A 21691-nucleotide genomic window follows, 5' to 3' on the forward strand; every position below is an offset into this window, starting at 1 on the left:
GGCATGCATTATTGATTGGCACTGATTGGCATCCATTAGTACAATATATTATAATACGATGCCGCCTATCAGTTCCCATCTGTGCCGCCTATCAGTGCCTACCCATGCCCACCTGTGCCGCCTACCCATGCCCACCTGTGCCGCCTACCCATGCCCACCTGTGCCGCCTAACCCATACCCACCTGTGCCACCTATCCATGCCCATCCATGCCAATTTGTGCCACCTATCAGTGCCCATCCGTGTCGCCCATCAGTGCCACCCATCAGTGCCGCCTATCAGTGCCACATATCGGTGTCCATCAATGCCACCTCATCAGTGCCACTTCATTGGTGCCGCCTTATCAGTGCCCATCAGTGCCGCCTTATCATTGCCCATCAGTGTAACCCCATCAGTGCCCATCAGTGAAGGAGAAAACTCCACAAGTATTACAGCTCTTTAGCTCTCAGGTAGATGGCGATAAAACACAGACCAGCCACTTCAAAGGCTGCAGCCCAACCTCTTCGTGCCACAGGGATCCTTTGAGGAGTGCCGGAAGACCCGACAGGGATCCTGTGAGGACTGGAACATCTGCAAAACCAATGCGTTTTCAGGGGCCACAACTTCACCTCCTTCATCAGGGCTACCATGTAAATCTAAGATAAAAAAAAAATGGACAAAAGTTCTTAGAGACAAGTCATTGTAACAAATCATTATAATGTATGTTACAGTGATTTGTGTATAAGAATATTTCTTTTGTGTTACATGGTGGTCCCTGATGAAGGAGGCAGAGTTGTATCTCCCCGAAACTTGGTGGCTTTGCAAACAGTCTACCATTGCTATAAACGTGGATTTGAATTTGACTGTGTGTCGCTTTAATTCTTTAACTGTTAAGGTTGTTACTTGTGCTTGATTACATTTATATGCATTTTATAGTCGATATGTAGTAAGAGAAGTAAATTCCATTTTGAAGGAAAGAGAGACCCTGGGAATAAAGTCCTAGAAGACATAGGAAGTCATTAAGTGATTCAGCAAGCTGGCGTCCGCCCAATACTCAGATATCTGTTCTGGGTGGATCGTTTTTGTTCTCTTTAATAACACAGGACATCGAATATCAACGGATGCAACAGACAGTTAAATAATATTTATTATTCTAAATGCCACATATAATGTTTTCTGTGCTCAGACTGCTACAGAGGGATGTTGGATCCGGGTACAATGTCATTGTCCTCATGGTGTTCTCTTTCCAGAGAGGAGGGACGACGCTTCCATTGCTGCCTCCGCAATATGCAATTGCTAGTTGCCTGGCTCTTGATAGAAGGGTCTATGTAATAGTAATTCAACCAGCATTTTAAGGCGGAGGTCAGAAGTGGTAACTTTCTGTATTTCTCAGACAAGGTGTACACCAGCAGGGTAGGTTCTGGTCTCCTGGACCACGGGCTAGTTTGGTCAGACCTAGTGTTTTCCCAACCCGTGGAATGTTTCTTCTAAGAGGAGTCTGTGCACAGCATAGCTCGGGAATGGTCAATATATTAGACTTTTATGGAGCATCAAGTTGTGGCCCTTGACATCCGAAGAGGGTAGTTTTGGATACAGGTTCCAAGAGCTGTACAATAAGAACTAAAGGGTGTCCAAGTCAGGGGGTCCCCATTTTTTGTAAACAAAGTTCACAGTTCATAATATATTTTTTTTTGGGGGGGGGGGGGGCTGGACCGTGGCCAGTGTGATTAAAAAATAGCTCAGGGAAAATAAGACAAAAATGACCTAGAACCTGTGATCAGTGGGGGTGGGGGGGATAACCCCCATTGTTGGTGTCAGTGGGAGGAATAGCGTCCCATCTTTGGTGTCAGTGGGAGGAATGGTGCCCCATAGTTGTTGTCGTAGGGAGGATAGTTCCCCATCTTTGGTGTCAGTGGGAGGAAATGTGACCTATCATTGTTATCAGTGGGAGGAATGGTGCCCCATAGTTGTTGTCGTAGGGAGGATAGTTCCCCATCTTTGGTATCAGTGGGAGGAAATGTGACCTATCATTGTTATCAGTGGGAGGAATGGTGCCCCATAGTTGTTGTTGTAGGGAGGATAGTTCCCCATCTTTGGTGTCAGTGGGAGGAATAGTGGCCCATAGTTGTCGTAGGGAGGATAGTTCCCCATCTTTGGTGTCAGTGGGAGGAACAGTGCCCCATCATTGGTCTCATTGGAAGAAGTTGTGCCTATTGTTGGTGTCAATGGGAAGAAAAGTGCCCCATCATTGCTGTCAGTGGAAAGAGTAGTGTCTGTTTGTGGGGTGTCAGTGTGAGGAATAGTCCCCGTCATTGGTATCAATGGTAGGAATTAGGGATCGACCGATTATCGATGTGCCCTCCGATATTCACTTGTATCGGTCAAAACACTGTGAGGAAGTGGGAGCTGGAACCCTCTAAAAAGAGGGTTTCCGCTCCCCCCCCCCCCACCCCAAAAGAATTATATGCCAAATGTGGCATGTCAGGGGGTCACCGTCCCCTAAAGCAGAAGTTCCATTTTTGGGTGGAACTCCGCTTTAATGCAAAAAAAATAGGGATCGACTGATTATGGGTGAGGCCAATTATCGGCGGCCAATATTCCCTTTTTTTTACGTATCGGGCAGAAACGTTCTTAATATTACCGATGTTGCTTCAAGGGGTTTTACTGGGGTGATGCTTGCAGCTGCATGCATCACCCCTGTACTGTTCTGTAGAGCGGACGGTCGGCTTTATTGTAATAACAACTGATGTGGCTCAGCAACTGCTCGGCTGTTATGACAAGTGGACGCCCCCCCCCCCCCACCACCTTCCGCTGCTAGCCCGGGCTCTCATTATTGTTGTCAGTGGGAGGAATAGTGATCCATTATTGGTGTCAGTGGGAGGAATAGTGCCCCATTATTGGTACAAAGAATTACCGCTCCAAGGTAATGACTTCCAAAACAGCTATGTCCACAATCCCACAGGGTGCTGGCTCTGTTTGCAACAGGAAATGAAGTAGAAAAGATGTAGCTGGATAGCCGCACTCCAAAATATTCAACTTTATTTCAAGCTATGACTAAGCACCGTGTTCGGTGTGAAACATGTCAGCGGCTGTGCAGTTAGTCTGTATACAAGCCTAGATGCCATGATTTTAATAAAATTTTTAAAATAAAGTTGAATAATTTGGAGTGCGGATATCCAGCTACATCTTTTCTACTGCCCCATTATTGGTGTCAGTGGAAGGAATAGTGCCTCATTATTGGTTATCAGTGGAAGGAATTGTGCCCCATTATTGGTGTCAGTGGAAGGAATAGTACCCCATTATTGGTGTCAGTGGAAGGAATAGTACCCCATTATTGGTGTCAGTGGGAGGAATAGTGCCCAATTATTGGTGTCAGTGGAAGGAATAGTGTCCTATTATTGGTGTCAGTGGAAGGAATAGTGCCCCATTATTGGTGTCAGTGGAAGGAATAGTGCCCCATAATTGGTGTCAGTGGAAGGAATAGTGCCCAATTATTGGTGTCAGTGGAAGGAATAGTGCCCCATTATTGGTGTTAGTGGGAGAAATAGTGACCCATCATTAATGTCAGTAGGAGGAACAATGCCCCTTCATTGGTGTCAGTGAAATGGTGCCCCATTATTGGTGTCAGTGGGAGGAATAGCACCCAATAATTGGTATCAATGGTAGAAATAGTGCCCCATTATTGGTATCAGTAGGAGGAAAAGTGCCCCATTATTGGTATCAGTAGGAGGAAAAGTGCCCCATCGTTGGTATCAGTGGGGGGAATAGTGACCCATCATTGGTGCCAGATAGAGGAATAGTTCAGCTTTGTTGGTGTCAATGGAAGAATTGGGTTGGTTAAATGGAGGTCATAGGCTGCAGTTTGGGGATCAGTGCCATGTAAGCAGGCCTAAAACATAGACTTAACCAAACGATAGATAATCTTCCCATGAGAACACAGGCAAAGAAAGTGACCTGACGGGGCTTCTAATTCTTCCATCTTAAGCACACAACGTAACGTTGGTGGTATACTAAAGTTTTGGAAACACGGGTCTACCATTATCCAGAAATAATGTAGCTGGCGCTGGATTGGAAGAGCCGCCGGCTCTGGCACAGCACAGCTCCTTATGCTGCTTCCTGTTTGTCGTCTTCTTTGAAGTTGATACTTTTGACCAGCTCAGTAATTAGCTCTTGCAGGACTTTTGATCTTTGCTTTCCCACTTCCAGCACGCTTGTGTGATCCACCGAATCCGCCATCTCATACGCCTGGGCCACGCGGTTCGTGATCAGAGAGAGGCCAAACACTCGCATCCCACAATGCTTTGCAACCACCACCTCGGGCGCTGTGCTCATACCTGCAAACAAGAGGTAATTTTACTTAAAAGCACATCATTAAAAGTCAGTTGCTTAAAGGGGACCTTTGTGGGGGTTCTTATCTTGGACTACAAAATAATTAGCCTTTATGATGTGGATATCTGAGATTGGAAGTAGTTGAAAGAAAATGGGCAGGGCTGACACCACTCAGTCCACACAAAAGTTGCGTGTTGTCAGCCCACAGCAGGACATTTAGGTGCTGAATACATTTCTGGAAGATAGACAGTTATTTCTCTGTAGTGTCTCAGGGTGTTTAAAGGGATAAAACCCAGGGACATGTGCATAGATTGCAGAGTATTCTGTAATATGCCCTGACATACATTTTATAATCTTCTGTCATTTATTGGAATACAGTCTATTTAAATTGCAGCCTTGAGCTTCCAATGGAGATAGATGTTCCTCTTTCAAAATATATATGGGTCATTGACCATTTCAAGTACACAATGTTTATTAAGTTCAGCCTTGAAAGTATCTGTCTGAGCAACATTACCATAGATGTGTCACAACAGGCAACAATAAACACAAAACTACGGACACTGATCTCACTGATATCCAGTGGCGGCTGGTGCTCAATTTTTTTTTTTTGGGGGGGGGGGGGGCGCAAACAAACTGAAAAATTAAACTGTTAGTAATGCAGGGCTGTAAATAGCCATTTGTCAAGTGATTATGTATCATTACTGCTAGATAAAACTGTGCCCATCAATTGCAGCCTCACTGTGCCCATCAATTGCAGCCTCACTGTGCCCGTCAGTTGCAGCCTCACTGTGCCCATGAAATGCAGCCTCACTGTGCAAATTAATTGCAGCCTCCCTGTGCCCATTAAATGCAGCCTCACTGTGCCTGTCAATTGCAGCCTCACTGTGCCCATCAATTGCAGCCTCACTGTGCCCATGAAATCTAACCTTACTGTGCCCATCATATGCAGCCTCACTGTGCCCATCAAATTCAGCCTTACTGTGCCCATCATATGCAGCCTCACTGTGCAGGTCAACTGCAGCCTCACTGTGCAGGTCAACTGCAGCCTCACTGTGCCCGTCAAATGCCGCCTCACTGTGCCCGTCAAATGCCGCCTCACTGTGCCCGTCAAATGCCGCCTCACTGTGCCCGTCAAATGCCGCCTCACTGTGCCCGTCAATTGCAGCCTCACTTTGCCCATCAAATGCAGACTCTTCGTGGTCATCAAATGCAGCCTCACCATGCCCATCAAATGCAGCCTCACTGTGCCTGTCAAATGCAGCCTCACTGTGCCTGTCAAATGCAGCCTCACTGTGCCTGTCAAATGCAGCCTCACTGTGCCCGTCAAATGCAGCCTCACTGTGCCCGTCAAATGCAGCCTCACTGTGCCCGTCAAATGCAGCCTCACTGTGCCCGTCAAATGCAGCCTCACTGTGCCCGTCAAATGCAGCCTCACTGTGCCCATCAAATGCAGCCTCACTGTGCCCATCAAATGCAGCCCCACAATGCCCAAGCCATGTTCATTACATGAACTTGCAGGGTAGTTGTGGTGCACCCCATTCATGGTGAAATGCCATTTAATTTTTTCCATTGAACAGCACTGAGTGGCTGCATCTCTTTTCAGGTGTGGTCAACTGCCTGCTTGTACTGCCCCTCCCAGCCATGTAAATGAGCCCCTAAGGTCTTATTTACAAGTGTGGTCTCAGATCTGGGCATTCCTCTCTAAGGGTCCAGTTACTGACTGTCTGCCTGACACCCTTTCCATCCCAGATTACTTTTTATCTCTATTACCTGTTCAGCAGCTCCATACATTCTCTGCACTCATTTAAGGTGGCCATAGAATAGATGATTCCTTTTTTATTATTTCATTCCTAGTATGGCCACCTTAAATTTATGCAGAGAATGTACTGAGCTGCTGAACAGGTAAAAGAGATAAAAAGTAATGTGGGATGGAAAGGGTGTCAGTCAGTGATGGAAATGGTCAGATCTGAAGGAGGGGGGAGAGGGGAGGATTGGTGTAAATTGGGAAGGTGTACAGACTTCCATTAGGGGGGGGGGGGGGGCGGAGATTGGTGTGATTGGGAAGGTGTACAGACTTCCATTACAGGGGGGGATCGGCATTACGGGGGATCGGTGTGATAGGGAAGGTATGCAGGTGTAAATCCGCATAGGAGCCGAAAAAGAAAACATAGTCCCTCCAGTTACAGTCTCCCCGGTTCTCCCGATGAACTGATGCCCAGCCCAGGGGTCCCGCCTTATCTGAAGCCCTGGATATAGCACTGGATGGATGACCAGTTAGTCACCTACCTATATGCAGGCTGGGCAGCGATTGCCCTGGGCACCCCACTGTTCAATCCTGTGTTCTCCGGGCTCGGTAGCAGCAGGTGGGGAGGTGTACATGAGTGTCTGATGGCCGGCCAGCCGACTCAGAGAGGCTCAATCCGGATGGCCGGACTTCCAGCCAAGAATCCCCTGTACGCATGCGCCGCTTACAGGTTTAGGAGATATTTTTTTTTACCTACAGGTAAGCCTTATACAGTGGGAACTACACTTGCGTGGGTTTCCTCTGGGTGCTCCATTTTCCTCCCACACTCCAAAGACATGCAGGTAGGTAAATTGGCCCTAGTATATGAATGGGACCTTGGATTGTGGGCTCCTTGAGGGTAGGGACATGTGATGTGAGTGTGCGATGTACAGGGATAGGGACAATTCTAGACACTCACTCAGGTTGGACTGGTGTCTTTATTCAACCTTACTAACTATGTAACTGCAGGGAGACCACATTTAAAGCTGAGTTCCGACATTTTTTTTTTTTTTTAAAGTCAGCAGCTACAAATACTGCAGCTGCTGACTTTTAAGATATGGATACTCACCCGTCCAGCGCGCTCCCCGAGATGTTGGCACTCGAAGCCGATCTGTCGCTCGGCTCTTGGGTGCTGGGAATGCTGGCATCTTGGGTATGGGAATCAGGAAGTGAAGCCTTGCTGCTTCACTTCCCGGTTCTCTACTGCGAATGCACGAGTCACGCTGCGCAATAAGGACAGTCCCTGCTGTCTCTGGGATCCGTGTGTTTCCCAGCAGACAGCGGGGGCCTGGAAGTGGGTGCAGATACCTGTGTTATACAGGTATCTGTACCCCCCCCCCCCCCCCGAAAGGTGCCAATTGTAGTACCGGAGGGGGGGAGGGTTCCGATGAGCGGAAGTTCCACTTTAGGGTGGAACTCCGCTTTAATACTGGTGACTAGCTCTTTGTTTGCCACCTATGTGATTTGGATGTGGGTTTCCTCACATCCAATTCATATAGCAGGAGAATGTGACCGGCTCTCTTTGGAGCCAGTTGACATATGTCCGGGGCGGCTGCGGAGCGCACTGCACAGAAAAGCTGTGCGCCTTTAGCTCTGTTTCAGGGCCGAAAATTCAGGCAAAGGTTTGGCCCTGATTCGTCCCTGAACCGGAGAATGGGGATGCAGCCAGTTCCAGTGTGAACTGAGCCTCAGGCATATTAAAGTGGCCCCCCAACCTGAATTATTGTATGTCACTTTAGCATGCCATTTGGCACACATTATGTGAAATTGAAACTTGATGAATTGGGGTCTATGGGTTTGCCCTCGTCTCTGATGTTCTAAGGAGCTTTGTTGGGGGAGGTAGTTGCTGAAAAAAATTCTTTATTTTTATTTTTAATTCATTCATTTCTATTTCTATAACACTTTTTACACTGGGGACCTAAAGCACTTTCACCTGGATCTGGGACAGAAGGGTAGGCAGCCATCTTGGGCACGGTCAGTAAAACATCATACTAGGGCCAATTGTAGACAGGAGCCAATTTACCTAACTGCATGTTTTGAAGTGTTGTAGGAAACCAGAGTACTGGGAGGAAACCTACAGGGGAGACATAGAGAATATCAGGACTCAGACAGTGTCACTTGACATATGCTGTAATCCAAACTCACCCACAGCATCAGCGCCCAGCCGCTGCAAGAACCTGGCTTCTGCGACGGACTCAAAGTTTGGTCCCCCTACCATACAGTACACCCCTTCATGGGTGAAGTCTGCATGGCCGAGCCGGCGAGAGATTTCCAAGGCTGCGGAGCGCAGGCCCTGATCGTATGTGTCCCAGAGGGAGGGGAAGCGAGGACCGAACCTGCAACACAGAAAGCAATATTACTTCTTCTTAGAGTGGCCATGTTATAGATCTGTACACTACTAACATTCAAAGCTTAATTACCTTTGTATTATTAAATGGCAAATATATAGGCTACTCGCTAGAGCCGCACGATTCTGGCCAAAATGAGACTCAAATTTTTTTTGCTTAGAATAAAAAAAGAATGATTCTCGTGGCATAAAATCTTTCACATTATACAAAAAAAATTGGGCTAACTTTACTGGTTATTTTTTATTATTATTATTCATCAAAGTGTAATTTTTGCCCAAAAAATTGTATTTGAACGACTGCTGTGCAAATACAGTGTGACCTAAAATATTGCAACAACCACCATTTTATTCTCTAGGGTCTCTACTAAAATTTTATATATATATATATATATATATATATATATATATATATATATATATATATATATATATATATATATATATATATAGAGATAGATAGATCTATATCTATCTATATCTATATTAATGTACGCTAATATGCGATGGTGCCACAACAGAAACTGAGGGAGAATCTTCCCAGGAGGAGGCTCCATCCAAAATAAAGTCAGAGCGATTTACACAGAGTTCCCCTTTAAAGTGTATCTGAACCTAAAACCAAACATGTAATGTATTATAGCTTATCAGTCAGATATAATGGTTGAATTTTTTTCCTTTATTTTTACCTGGTGACTATGCCTGTAACAGACTTCCTGTCCCGGGTGGCACTTTTGCGACTTAAAAAATGCGCAATTCCCATTGCGACTTTGATGCGACTTTGGATGAGTGCGAGTTTGGCCGTGACTAATGTGATTTTTTTGTATGTCCTCTACAAAGTCACTAGACATATGCAAAATTGAGAAATTCATTTTGTTTAGTTTTGGTTTCTTTCTTTCCTAATTAATTCCAAGGTTTCAGAACGATTTGAATTTGATCGGTCAAAAATTGATCAATCGATTTAAAATTCTGAGTGAAGAATAGCTGGGTGTTAAATAACAAATATGTTGTATTTACCTCCTCTGTGCAGTGGATTTGCACAGAGCAGCCTGGATCCTCCTCTTCTGGGGTGCCTCTTCTGTGATCCTGGCCCCACCCTCCGGTCGAGTGCCCCCACAGCAAGCAGCCAAGCCACTCAGACATGGAACTGCGGCCCCGGCCCACCCCCTTTCTCTCATTGGCTGAATGACTGCTGTAGCAGTAGCACCGTGCTCAGCCAATGAGGAGGGGAGTCCCGGGCAGCCGAGACACTCCGGCAACATTGATCTAGATGGACCTCAGGTAAGTATAAGCCCTTGTACACACGGTCGGACATTCCGACAACCAAATCCGTTGGATTTTGTAAAAAACTCGAAACTGTTGCATACACACGGTCGGACAAAGTTGTCGGAAAATCCGATCGTTCAGAACGTGATGACGTTATTTCGTTACGACGGGACTACGTTCACGCTAGTAGCCAATAGCTTTTATGTAGGAATTTGATCTGAGCATGCGTGGCACTTTGTCCGATCGGAATTCTCTACACATGATCGGAGTATGTCCGATAGGAGCATTTTGTCAGAAAATTTTACCAACAAGTTGGAAAACTTGGTCCGTCGGATACTCCGACAGAAACAGTCCGATGGAGACCACACACAGTCGGCATATCCGACAAAACGGTACGATCGGACACATTCCGTCGGAATCTCCGACCGTGTGTACAAGGGCTTAGGGGGGCTGAGAGGGGCTGCTGTACACAGAAGACTTTTTATCTTAATGCATAGAAGGAATGCAATAAGATAAAAAACCTTCTGCCTTTACTCTTTAACTCCTTTAAGGAGCGGCCTGAGAAGTTGGCCGTCGGGTCCTTAACAACCGATGACTCATCAGCTGTCAGCGAGTTTCACCGCTGACAGCTGAATGTAAAAAAAGACTGGCAGCAAAGAGAAAGAAATTAAAAAAGAAAACAGCGCTGCCCCCCCCCCCCCCCCTGCATACCAGGCACTTATCCGAGCGTGCAGTCCTGCAGGTCAGGAAAGGGGGTGGACGATGTCACTGGGTGGCCCCGCCCCTTAGTTATTCAAGAGCCGGCAAATGTCTTGAGCCTTCGTTGGGACTGTTTTTTTTTTTTCTTTTTTTCGGGTTGTCGGTGGCGGCAGGCATCGTGATTGATGATGGATCTACACTGGGGGCATTTTTTTAAAGAGGAAGTAAAGCCTGATGGGTATACTTCCTCTTTGATTCCCTGCAAAGGTAAAGCATAATGGACTACTATGCATCGCATAGTAGTCCATTATGTGTCACTTACCTGACACAGGAGCCAGCGAAGTCACCGCTGTCCCCTTGTGTACAGAACATCCATCTTCTTGGTGGGTCTCGCTGCTCCGACGCTGTCATTCGTCAGAGCCGTGATGACGTCACTCCCGCGCATGCGCACGGGAGCCGCCACTCGCGGCATATCGCCGTTAACTGTGGCACTCTCAGTGCGTCTGCGCACCGCTGTCTACGGCGCATGCCGTGGTGCCTGTCTTTTGACAAATATCTCCTAAACCGTGTAGGTTTAGGAGATATTTCTTGGACCTACAGGTAAGCCTTAATCTAGGCTTACCTGTAGGTCAAAGTGGTTTGTAAGGGCTTACAACCACTTTCAATTTTTTTAATAAAGGAATTGTTAAAAAATTGTGTTGTGTTTTTTATTTACTTTTTACACTTTTTTTTTTGTGAATGACTAGTACCCCATACTGATTCACATGGGGGGGGGGGGGGGGGGGGTGGATAAACATTATTACACCACATGTAAATGATCCCCACTGCTCAATGCATTTTAAGAGGAAGCTGGTCACAAATTTTTCTCCCCTCTCACCTCTCATCGTTTGGCCCTCTCAGGGGGTTTAAGGCAGCCAATCCCGGCATATTGATGTGATCTCGGATGATCATGAGGTCCCCTGGACTGTACGTCTCACATAGTGACCCCGCAGCATTTGTCACCATCAGGACCTTGACCCCCAGGAGCGTAAACACTCGGATGGGGAGAGTAACCTGGAAAGACATTGTCAGAATAACAGCGACCGATGGGGTAAAAGTGTGCTGTACAAGGCTGTATGTCCTATACAAAACACAGATAAGAGTGAGCCTGAAGTCCATGAACTGGAGTTAGCCGAGAATCCAATACAGGAATCCCATACACTGTACAGGACCAGAGACACCTCACTGCACAGTACTGACCCTTCATAAATGCTGGGGTTCCTAGTATACGGAATGGGAGATCTGATACTGTGCAAAATTACATCTACTATATATAGAACAAGAAGAAAGACTGAGACTTGAAACAAACAAACCTAGCAAGAGAAGTGCTACGGTGCTGTGCCTGTACATATAGAAGAAGAATAGATACAGAGATTTACACCCAGCATACAGGATAAGAGAAGTGGCACTGTGCTGAGTCCATACATACAGAATAAGAACAGATACTGAGAACTAGACCCGGCATACAGGATAAGAGAAGTGGTACTGTGCAGAGTCCACACATACACAATAAGAAGAGATACTGAGATTTACACCCAGCATACAGGATAAGAGAAGTGGCACTGTGCAGAGTCCATACATACAGAATAAGAACAGATACTGAGAACTAGACCCGGCATACAGGATAAGAGAAGTTGTACAGTGCAGAGTCCATACATACAGAATAAGAACAGATACTGAGAAGTAGACCCAGCATACAGGATAAGAGAAGTGGTACTGTGCAAAGTCCATACATACACAATAAGAAGAGATACTGAGATTTACACCCAGCATACAGGATAAGAGAAGTGGCACTGTGCAGAGTCCATACATACACAATAAGAAGAGATATTGAGATTTACACCCAGCATACAGGATAAGAGAAGTGGCACTGTGCAGAGTCCATACATACAGAATAAGAACAGATACTGAGAACTAGACCCGGCATACAGGATAAGAGAAGTGGTACTGTGCAGAGTCCATACACACAGAATAAGAACAGATATCGAGATTTACACCCAGCATACAGGATAAGAGAAGTGGTACTGTGGACAGTCCATACACACAGAATAAGAACAGATACCGAGATTTACACCCAGCATACAGGATAAGAGAAGTGGTACTGTGCACAGTCCATACATACAGAACAAGAACATATACAGAGAATGACACCCAGCATACAGGACAAGAGATGTGGTACTGTGCAGAGTCCATACATACAGAATAAGAATATATACTGAGAATTAAACCCAACATACAAGTCAAGAAGTGGTAATGTGCAGAGTCCATACATAGAGAATAAGAACAGATACCGAAAATTATACCCAGCATACAGGACAAGAGAAGTGGTATTGTGCAGAGTCCATACATAGAGAATAATAAGAGATACTGAGAACTACACCCGGTATACAGAACAAGAGAAGTAGTATTGTGCAATGTCCATACATACAGAATAGGAACAGATACTGAGAAATACACCCACTGTGGCACTGTACATGATGGTACACTGCTTTCTAGGCACTGACAATTAGGAAGGATGCCCGACTTTGTATCGGTGTAGTTGGGATTGAAATGAGAAGTAGGCAGCAGAGTACAAGGGATGTAATTCTCAGATAGAACTCAAAGAGTCAGTCATCCTCCTGTCACATGTGTACATCACAAAGTCTTACTTTCCAAAGTGGATATCCCTCGTAGAGGTGGAAGCGACCTTTCATAACAACGCATGACTTGCCTTGAAGGATGCCAAACACCAGCTGCCCCGAATGCCCAACCACTGGAATGACAGAGAATACAGAATAATGAGAGGTCTTCGTCAATAAGAGGTAGTGACATAGGTCAGATAAAGAATTGAAGGAAGTGGCCATTTTTTTTGGAGAATGAGCGAGGATTTTTGTGAATTCATGAAAGCAGCCATTGGGGGAAATTTGCTAAAACTGGAACGCTCAGAATCTGGTGCAGCTGTGCATGGTAGCCAATCAGCTTGTAACTTCAGCTTGTTCAATTAAGCTTTGACAATAAAACCTAAAAGCTGATTGGTTTCTATGCAGAGCAGCACCATTGTGTGCAGTGAATTGGAGGAAACTGAAATCTTTTAGTGGAAAATTTTGCACGCCGCCGTATTTTGTAGAGGGTTTCAGAAATTGGTCATATTCTTAAGTCATTTTGTAGAAGCCGCCACGTACCTGTGCTTGTAGGGAAATGTGGAATTTGGTTGTAGTCAAAGGTTTTTGCGTCAGTCAGCGTATCTGCGAGAAGCCCCAGACCAGAGCCACAGATGATGGCCATCACGGGAGGGGACTGTACACGGTCCATGAGCCAACGAGCTGTCTCCTCGCAGTCCTCATACCTGTCAGATTAATAGAAACTAATGTGAGTCAGGGAATTTTTTTTTTCATGCACAGTGGATGTTTAGCCCTGGTGTATCAGGCTCTGGTGTTTAGGTGTGGGTAAAGATACAGGTGCATCATTAAAGCGGGAGTCCGCCGGGGGTCCGCGTTTTTTTTTTTTTTTTTAAAAGCCAGCAGCTACAAATACTGCAGCTGCTGACTTTTAAAATAGTGACACTTACCTGCCCAGCGCGCCCGCGATGTCGTCACCCGAAGCCGATCTCTCGATCGTCTCTCGGGTGCTGCCGCCGCCATCTTGGGTATGGGAATCAGGAAGTGGAGCCTTTCGGCTTCATTTCTCGGTTCCCTACTGCGCATGCGCAATAAGGATGGACCCGCTGCCTCTGGGATCTGTGTGTTTCCCAGCAGACAGCGGGGGACTTTCGGAAAGGGGCGTAATCTACGCCCCTTTCCGCAGAGAGCCATCCCGGAAGTGGGTGCAGATACCTGTACTGTACAGGGAACGTCCCGCAAGCGCACCGCCCCAGTGTTAGAGATCACATTCGAATGAATAGGAGGCTATTTCCAGCGCTATAGCGCCTGAAAACCCCTCCAGTGTGAAAGGGATCTAAATGTCAGAGACTCGTGAGATGAGGCTAAATGCCTCACATACTTTGTCAGACAGTAGTACAAAGAAACCCAATGGTTTTCAACAACAGTGTTGTGGAAGTACACAGGTTATGATGTAGCAGTAGAAATGGGTGACTCAAATGTTAAAGGGAGAGGTTGGCATCAAGTAGTGGAGGTCAAGGTGAAAGCTAAGGTGCTACATGGGTGTGTAAATGATTGGGAGTTTAAAAAGAAGAAGGGTTCCCAGGAGCTCGCTGGAACCATTTGGGTAAGGGGAGGAAAGAAAAGAAAAGAGGTTCAAGAAAGTGGAGGGGTTGGGAGTAAAGTAGGGATAAGATGGCGGGGGGGGGGGGGGGAGAGAGGACACTCAAGAAGGAAAAGAAAAGAACAAGGGGAAAAAAAGGAGCGGGGAGTTGAGGAAGGGTTGGCATTATGAAGGGAAGGTGAAAGCTATGGTGCTACATACAGTGGGGAAAATAATTATTTGTTCCCCTTCACATTTTGTAAGTTTGCCCACTTACAAAGAAATGAAGGGTTTATCATTTTTATCATAGGTGTATTTTAAATGAAAGTGACAGAATATCAACCAAAAATCCATAAAAAACACATGATACAAATGTTATAAATTGAGTTGCAGTTCAGTGAGTAAAATAAGTATTTGATCCCCAAGAAAAACATGACTCAGTACTTGGTGGAGAAACTCTTGTTTGCAATCACAGAGGTCAGATGTTTCTTGTAGTTGGTGACCAGGTCTGCACACATCTCAGGAGACTTTGGTCCGCTCTTCTTTACTCATCTTCTCTAAATCCTTAAGGTTTCTTGGCTGTCCCTTGGCAACTCGAAGTTTCAGCTCCCTCTATACATTTTCTATATGGTTAAGATCTGGAGACTGTCTAGGCCAGTGGTCATCAACCCTGTCCTCAGGGCCCAATAACAGGCCATGTTTTATGTATTACCTTGGGGAGATGCAGACTAGAATACTACAATCACTGAGCAGCAAATGATATCACCTGTGATGTATTTCAGTTATCTTGCAAACCTGGCCTGTTAGTGGGCCCTGAGGACAGGATTGATGAGCACTGGTCTAGGCCACTCCATGACCTTAAAGCGGAGGTCCACCCTAAAGTGGACCTTCCGCTCATTGGAACCCTCCCCCCCTCCGGCGCCACAATTGGCACCTTTCAGGGGGGAGGGGGGTGCAGGTGCCTGTACAGTACAGGTATCTGCACCCACTTCCGGCGTAGATTCTGCAGAAGGTACGCCCCTTTCCGAAGGTCCCCCGCTGCCTGCTGGGAAACACACAGATCCCAGAGACAGCGGGGACCATCCTTATTGCGCAGTGCGACTCGCACATGCGCAGTAGGGAACCGGGAAATGAAGCTGCAAGGCTACACTTCCTGATTCCCATACCCAAGATGGCGGCGGCAGCACCCGAGAGACGATCGAGAGATCGGCTTCGGGTGCCGACATCGCGGGCGCGCTGGGTGGGTAAGTGTCATTATTTTAAAAGTCAGCAGCTGCAGTATTTGTAGCTGCTGGCTTTAAAAAAACGGCGGACTCCCGGTGGACTCCCGCTTTAATGTGCTTCTTTATGAGCCACTACTTTGTTGCCTTGGCGGTATGTTTTGTGTTATTGTCATGCTGGAAGACCCATCTTCAGTGTTCTGGCTGAGGGAAGAAGGTTCTCATCCAAGATTTTACAATACATGGCCCCGCCCATTGGCTCCTCAATGTGGCAAAGTTGGCCTTTACCTTTAGCAGAGAAACGGCCCCAAAGCATAATGTTTCCACCTCCATGCTTTACTGTAGGGATGGTGTTCTTAGGGTCATAGTCAGCATTTTTCATCCTTCAAACGCGGCGAGTTGAGTCAATGCAATTTCCAGTTTCCGAGACCCTTGACGTCACTTCTGCCCTCCGTGGAATGCAGGCTGAGTGGCAGCTAACCCAGAAAAGCCTAGTTTTATTATATGCCCATTTTTACTACTATTTTGTAAGTTGATCCTTTTAATGCGCTATTAAAAATCCTTTTATGCCGCATACAAACCGCACACGATCGGAATTTCGGCCGGCAAAAGACTGATGAGGGTTTTTTATCGGAAAATGCGACCGTGTGTATGCTCCATCGGAATTTAACTGGCCGAATTCCCGCCAGCAAAAATTTGATAGCCTGTTCTCAATTTTCCCGATGGAAAAACTTTCTATTGGAAATTCCGATCGTGTGTATGCAATTCCGAAAAACTCACGCATGCTCAGATTCAGCTATGAGATGGAAGCTATTGGCTACTAGGTATTGAACTTCCCTTTTCTAGTCCCGTCGTACGTGTTGTACGTCACCGCGTTCTTGGCTGTCGGAATTTGGTGTGACCGTGTGTAGGCAAGACAGTTTGAGCGTAAAACCATCAGAGCTTTTTCCGACAAGAATTCCGATCGTGTGTACGTGGCATTGCAGTACTTCACTATTAGTGCCCTTTTGAGCATAGTGGATACTACAGTTGTTAAAGAGCAGTTGTGGAGATCTGAACAGGAAGCCCGTGAGACCTGGTATTCCCTACACCAGATTCACGCCTGTTTGACCCCCAGACTGAAGAGCTGAGGGTCCATTCCTTCTGGTGAGTGGGGATACAAGAGGGGAGTGTGACACATGGCACAGCATGTTTCTTGAAGCGCTTCAGCACTTTTTTTGGACAGTTTGGAGCACTTTTAAAATAAGATTTTTTCATGAATTTTTGACTCTTTATATTGTGTTTTCACTGATAGTCACATATTTTTTAACTGCAAGCACTGTATTATTTCCTGTACCCTTTTCACGAGTTGTAGCAAGGGTACAGCAGCTGCAGGGTTTGAATTTATTTTGTTCATATATTGGTTGTGCAGTATTATTATATTTGTGATGTTTCCGTTGGCTCTCGGGTGCTACCGCCGCCATTCATGGTAAACCGGCAGTGAAGCCTTTTGGCGCTGCACTTTCTGAATGGCCCAGCGGCGGGGGAAGCAGAATAGGGCCAAACTTCCAAATGATCTCACCGTGGCAAGATCTCTTGGAATATGGGACAGATACCTGTCAAAAACAGGTACCTGCTCCCCCCCGAAAGGTGCCACTAGAATGCATTAAGATAAAAAACCCTGAGGGTTTACTTTAAGGCTGTTCAGCTTTGACAAAAAAAAATGTAAGCTGGTTGGTTTCTGTGCAGAGCTGCACCAGATTTTTGCACTCTCCAGTTTTAATACATCTCCCCCAGTATGTCAGACAAATGCAGACACAGAGCTGCTACCCCCCACCCCCCAGCTCCGAGCATTGCTATCAGCTCAACATTTAGGGGCCACCTCTTTAAAATTAAAAAAAGTAAATCTCTTTTGTTTTTGGACCTGCAGACATGGAAAATGGAAGCGTTCCCAAAGGAAGGGGAACTACAGTGAAGTTAAAGCGGTATTAAAAGAGAAGTCTAGCCTGAACTTTTTTGGCTGGGCTTCTACTAATGGTCACAGGAGTGCAATTCGTTTTCCACTCCTGTGACCCGTTTTTAGCGGAGAGAGGTCTAAAATCCGCTCTCCGCTGACATCAGTCTAGGCAGAGCGTCATCCCGACTTCCCGAAGTCTGGATCCACCACCTGCCTTGATTGATTGAGACACTGAGGCGGTCGCTCCCCGCCCCTCCACAGCTCATCCCTCCAATGAGTGTGGATTATCAGAGCAGGGGAGATGCTGACTAACAGGCAGCATCTCTCCACTCAGGGAGGAGTGAGAACCGAGCCATCGGCGATGTCGTGTGGCTCGGTTCTCAGTACAGAAGCGGCGGGGGACAGATGCAGCATCAGTCTGATGCTCCATCCACCGAGGTAAGTATGATTATGCAAAAAAAAACAAAAAAACATACTTTTCTTTTAAACCTTAAAGGGTAAATTCACCTTTACAGAAAATCTGTAAGGTAAACTTACATTGGACCCCCTCCCCAGGACCTCGCGATCACCCGTTGTGAGAGATCGAGACGCCACTTTACTGGTCCAGGGTTTTGAAATCCCCGTGGCTTTCTCTCCTCTTCTCCAGCACTGAAAGGATGGGCTAGACGGGTTCTGATTGTGCTGACCAATTAGAATGCCTCCTAAACGTACCTTTATGAGGTACGTTTAGGAGATTAAGCCAAGGGGACCGGTGAAACGGCAACCGAATGTGTCAGAGCAGGTATAGGTTCGCTTTAAGGTGAACTTACCCTTTAAACCCATTCATTACATATGATGGCTGCATTTGCTCATTTAGGTTTTTCCCCTCTGTTTTCACCTGGTGATCTAGCCAGTGATATAGTGCCCCCACTCTGCATGAAGGAGCACAGCAGACAGCAGCATTGTCAGAGGACCGATCATGCCATATTCCTATTACAAAGGATGTTTACATTCCATGTAATAGGAATAAAAGTGATCAAATTTTTTTTTTTTTTTAAAGTGTCAAACTAAAAAAATAAAAAGTGAAATTTAAAGCGCCCCTGTACCCGTGCACCCACACGCAGAAGAGAAAACATACGTTCCACCCACATATGAAAACGGTGTTCAAAACACACATGTGAGGTATCGCTGCGATCGGTAGAGCGAGAGAGATAATTCTAGTCCTAGACCTCCTGTGTAACTCAAAACATGTAACCAGTAAAAAAATTGAAAGCGTCGCCTATGGGGATTTTTAAAGCGGAGTTCCAGGCTTTTTATGTTTATTAAAAGTCAGCAGCTACAAAAAGTGTAGTTGCTGACTTTTAATAAACAGACATTTGCCTGTTCCACGGTCCAGCGATGCGGCCAAACGGAGTGTCGCTCCTTTCCCCCTCCTCTCCGCCGGCGCCTCCATTGCCACTCTGGGCACCCGACCGTGACAGCTTTTGGCTTCACGGCCGGGCACGCACGGCGCATGCGCGAGTCACGCTGCACTCCCAGAGTGGACAGGCAATCCCAGGAGATCGCCTAGAGGGAGGGGTCGTCTTGGCGGTCCCTGGGCAGAAGGAGGAAGTGGGACAGGAAGTCCCCCTCCTAACGAAGCCCCCCCCCCCCCAAAAAAAATTACATGCCAAATGTGGCATGTAAGGGGGCGAGGAGTGCTTAAAGCGAAAGTTCCATATTTGAGTGGATCTCCGCTTTAAGTACCGAAGTGTGCGCAATTTTGAAACGTGACATGTTAGGTATCTATTTTACTTGGCGTAACTTCATCTTTCACATTATGCAAAAAAATTGCGCTAACTTTACTGTTATGTTTTTTACAAAACTGTTTTTCCCAAAAAAACACTATTGAAAAATTGCTGCGCAAATACCGTGCAAGATAAAAAGTCGATTAGTCCATTATATTCTCCAGGGTCTTTGCTAAAAAACATATATAATGTTTGGAAGTAATTTTCTAGCAAAAAAAATGATGATTTTTACATGTAGGAGAGAAATGTCAGAATTGGCCTGGATGGGAAGTGGTTAACATTTCTTTAAATCAGACTCTCAACCTTTTCAACATGGAGGAACCCTTGAAATAACCTTTTCGGTCTCAGGGAACCCCTGTTAAAAATGTCTATATCTACAACTCACGATACATTGGTGTGATGGTCAGTGGAAGAGTGCTTCTTATATCTGTGGTCTTCTGGAAGAATCCCCACCTTACATATAGCTAAAAAGATCATTGGTGTCACTGGGAACTTATCTGAGAGGCAAAAATTGGTCATTGCTCAAGGAACCCCTAGCAACCACTGGAGGAACCCTAGGGTTCCACGGAACCCTGCTTGAGAAACCCTGCTTTAAATGAACATCTGAATAGGTCTGATCTGCTCAGCTCGCTGACAACTCTCAAAGTAGCTGATGCACCAAAATTGGAAGAAACATTTTATGAAAAAATCAGACAAGAATTATCATTGGTTGCTGTAGGCCAGCCTTTATCAACCTTTTCAACACAGAGAACCCTTGAAATAGTTCTCCGGTCTTGGGGAACCCCTTCTAAAAATGAGAAATCTACAACTCATGATACATTAGTGTGATGGTCAGTGGGAGGAATGCTCCTTACACTTGTGGTCATTGGGAAGAATTACCACTTTACAGATAGCTAAAAAGATCAATGGTGTGAGTGGGAACTTATCTGAGAGGCAGAAATTTCCGAATGCTGAAGGAACCCCTAGAGACCTCTGGAGGAACCCTGGTTGAGAATCACTGCTGTAGGCAATTGCTCAACTTTCCCCCCCCCCCTGGTTTTAATGAATCAAACCCCGGAGATTGCAGTTGTGACTTGCTTTTACTCTTATCATCTTTTGGGAGTCTCACACCCCCTGTTGCAATCCTCACAATGTAAGATGAATCAAACTTTCAATAGAAAAGGGGAACACTTAGTCCTCTGAGCTGCAGGTTTTCCTGAGAGATCTATCAGAGCGGCGTGAGATTCGCCTATCCTGCATTCAGCCAAAACGGAGAAATTCGTTTTGGGAGGACTTGCCAAAGACTGGAACGTTCTTGCCCCCCCCCCCCCCCCTCCCTGCTACTAGAGTAAGTAGTATCCACTTACCTGAAATCCTCTTTGCTCTGCATGGTCTTCCTGTCTCCCATCTGTCAGCTGCTGTTAGAATGTCACTGTGGACCAGATATATAAGGATCTCTTGTATTGCCTGGGGCTGCAGTTAATGATTTGCACGGGACAGTCTTTGGTTGGGAGGAGGGCAGTGGGCGTTGTGGTGTCTTCTCCCTTCAGTCAGGAGGGATGAGGCTGAAATTACTTCCTACACTTGCAGTAACTGTTACCTATACTTACATACCTGTAGAAGGCTCAAACCCAAGCTGATGACCAGCATGCAATGCTGGAACCAGGTCCTTTAGCACCGAAGACAAAAAATGTAAAACGGCCCCCCATTCCACCAATGACCTCTGAACTACCTTAGCAACATAGCTTGTGGGTGTTTTCCTTTTTTTTTTTTGCAGCCCCTTCTTTTCTTCTGGAGCACCCAAAGTGGCCTCCTCTTCTTTCTGCCCCTTGGCACAACCCTGTCTGATGACCCTGCGGTCACGATTGCTTGCCTTGGTTCCTAATACTCAAGATGGATCAACATTTTTAAAGTGATATTAAACACACACTGTTTAAATGACATTGTCCCTTCTCTTTTTTGTATGTGAATGACGGCACTGTCATTATTTTAATTTAAAAAAACAAACATCTAAGTACCTTTTTCCTAATCAATATCCAGCTGTCGCATGACCCAGCTCTCTCCCAGCCTGTCTGCAGGAGGACCTTCTTGTCCTCGTCTACTGGTCACACGTTCAAAATAAAAACAATATAAAAAACACTGCCTTTGGAATACAGAGTAAAAATAAATAATACCAA

At 45.9% G+C, this 21691-nt stretch overlaps 1 protein-coding gene across 1 annotated transcript; it reads right to left on the minus strand.

Annotated features, from left to right (window-relative positions):
* Nucleotides 1-1106: 1106 nt before the first annotated feature.
* On the minus strand, nucleotides 1107-21033 carry LOC143936128 (purine nucleoside phosphorylase-like). The gene is made up of 6 exons (XM_077460490.1): nucleotides 20882-21033; nucleotides 13596-13759; nucleotides 13083-13186; nucleotides 11273-11448; nucleotides 8235-8425; nucleotides 1107-4311 (listed from the first exon to the last, which is right to left on the minus strand). Exons 1-6 carry the CDS (start codon nucleotides 20920-20922, stop codon nucleotides 4082-4084), a joined length of 906 nt encoding a protein of 301 aa, XP_077316616.1. The 5' UTR covers nucleotides 20923-21033; the 3' UTR covers nucleotides 1107-4081.
* Nucleotides 21034-21691: the final 658 nt, after the last annotated feature.

Source organism: Lithobates pipiens, unplaced genomic scaffold (assembly GCF_037356315.1).
Source record: "Lithobates pipiens isolate NorthernLeopardFrog02 unplaced genomic scaffold, aLitPip1_a1.2 Scaffold_28, whole genome shotgun sequence".
Classification (NCBI taxonomy): Eukaryota; Metazoa; Chordata; class Amphibia; order Anura; family Ranidae; genus Lithobates; species Lithobates pipiens.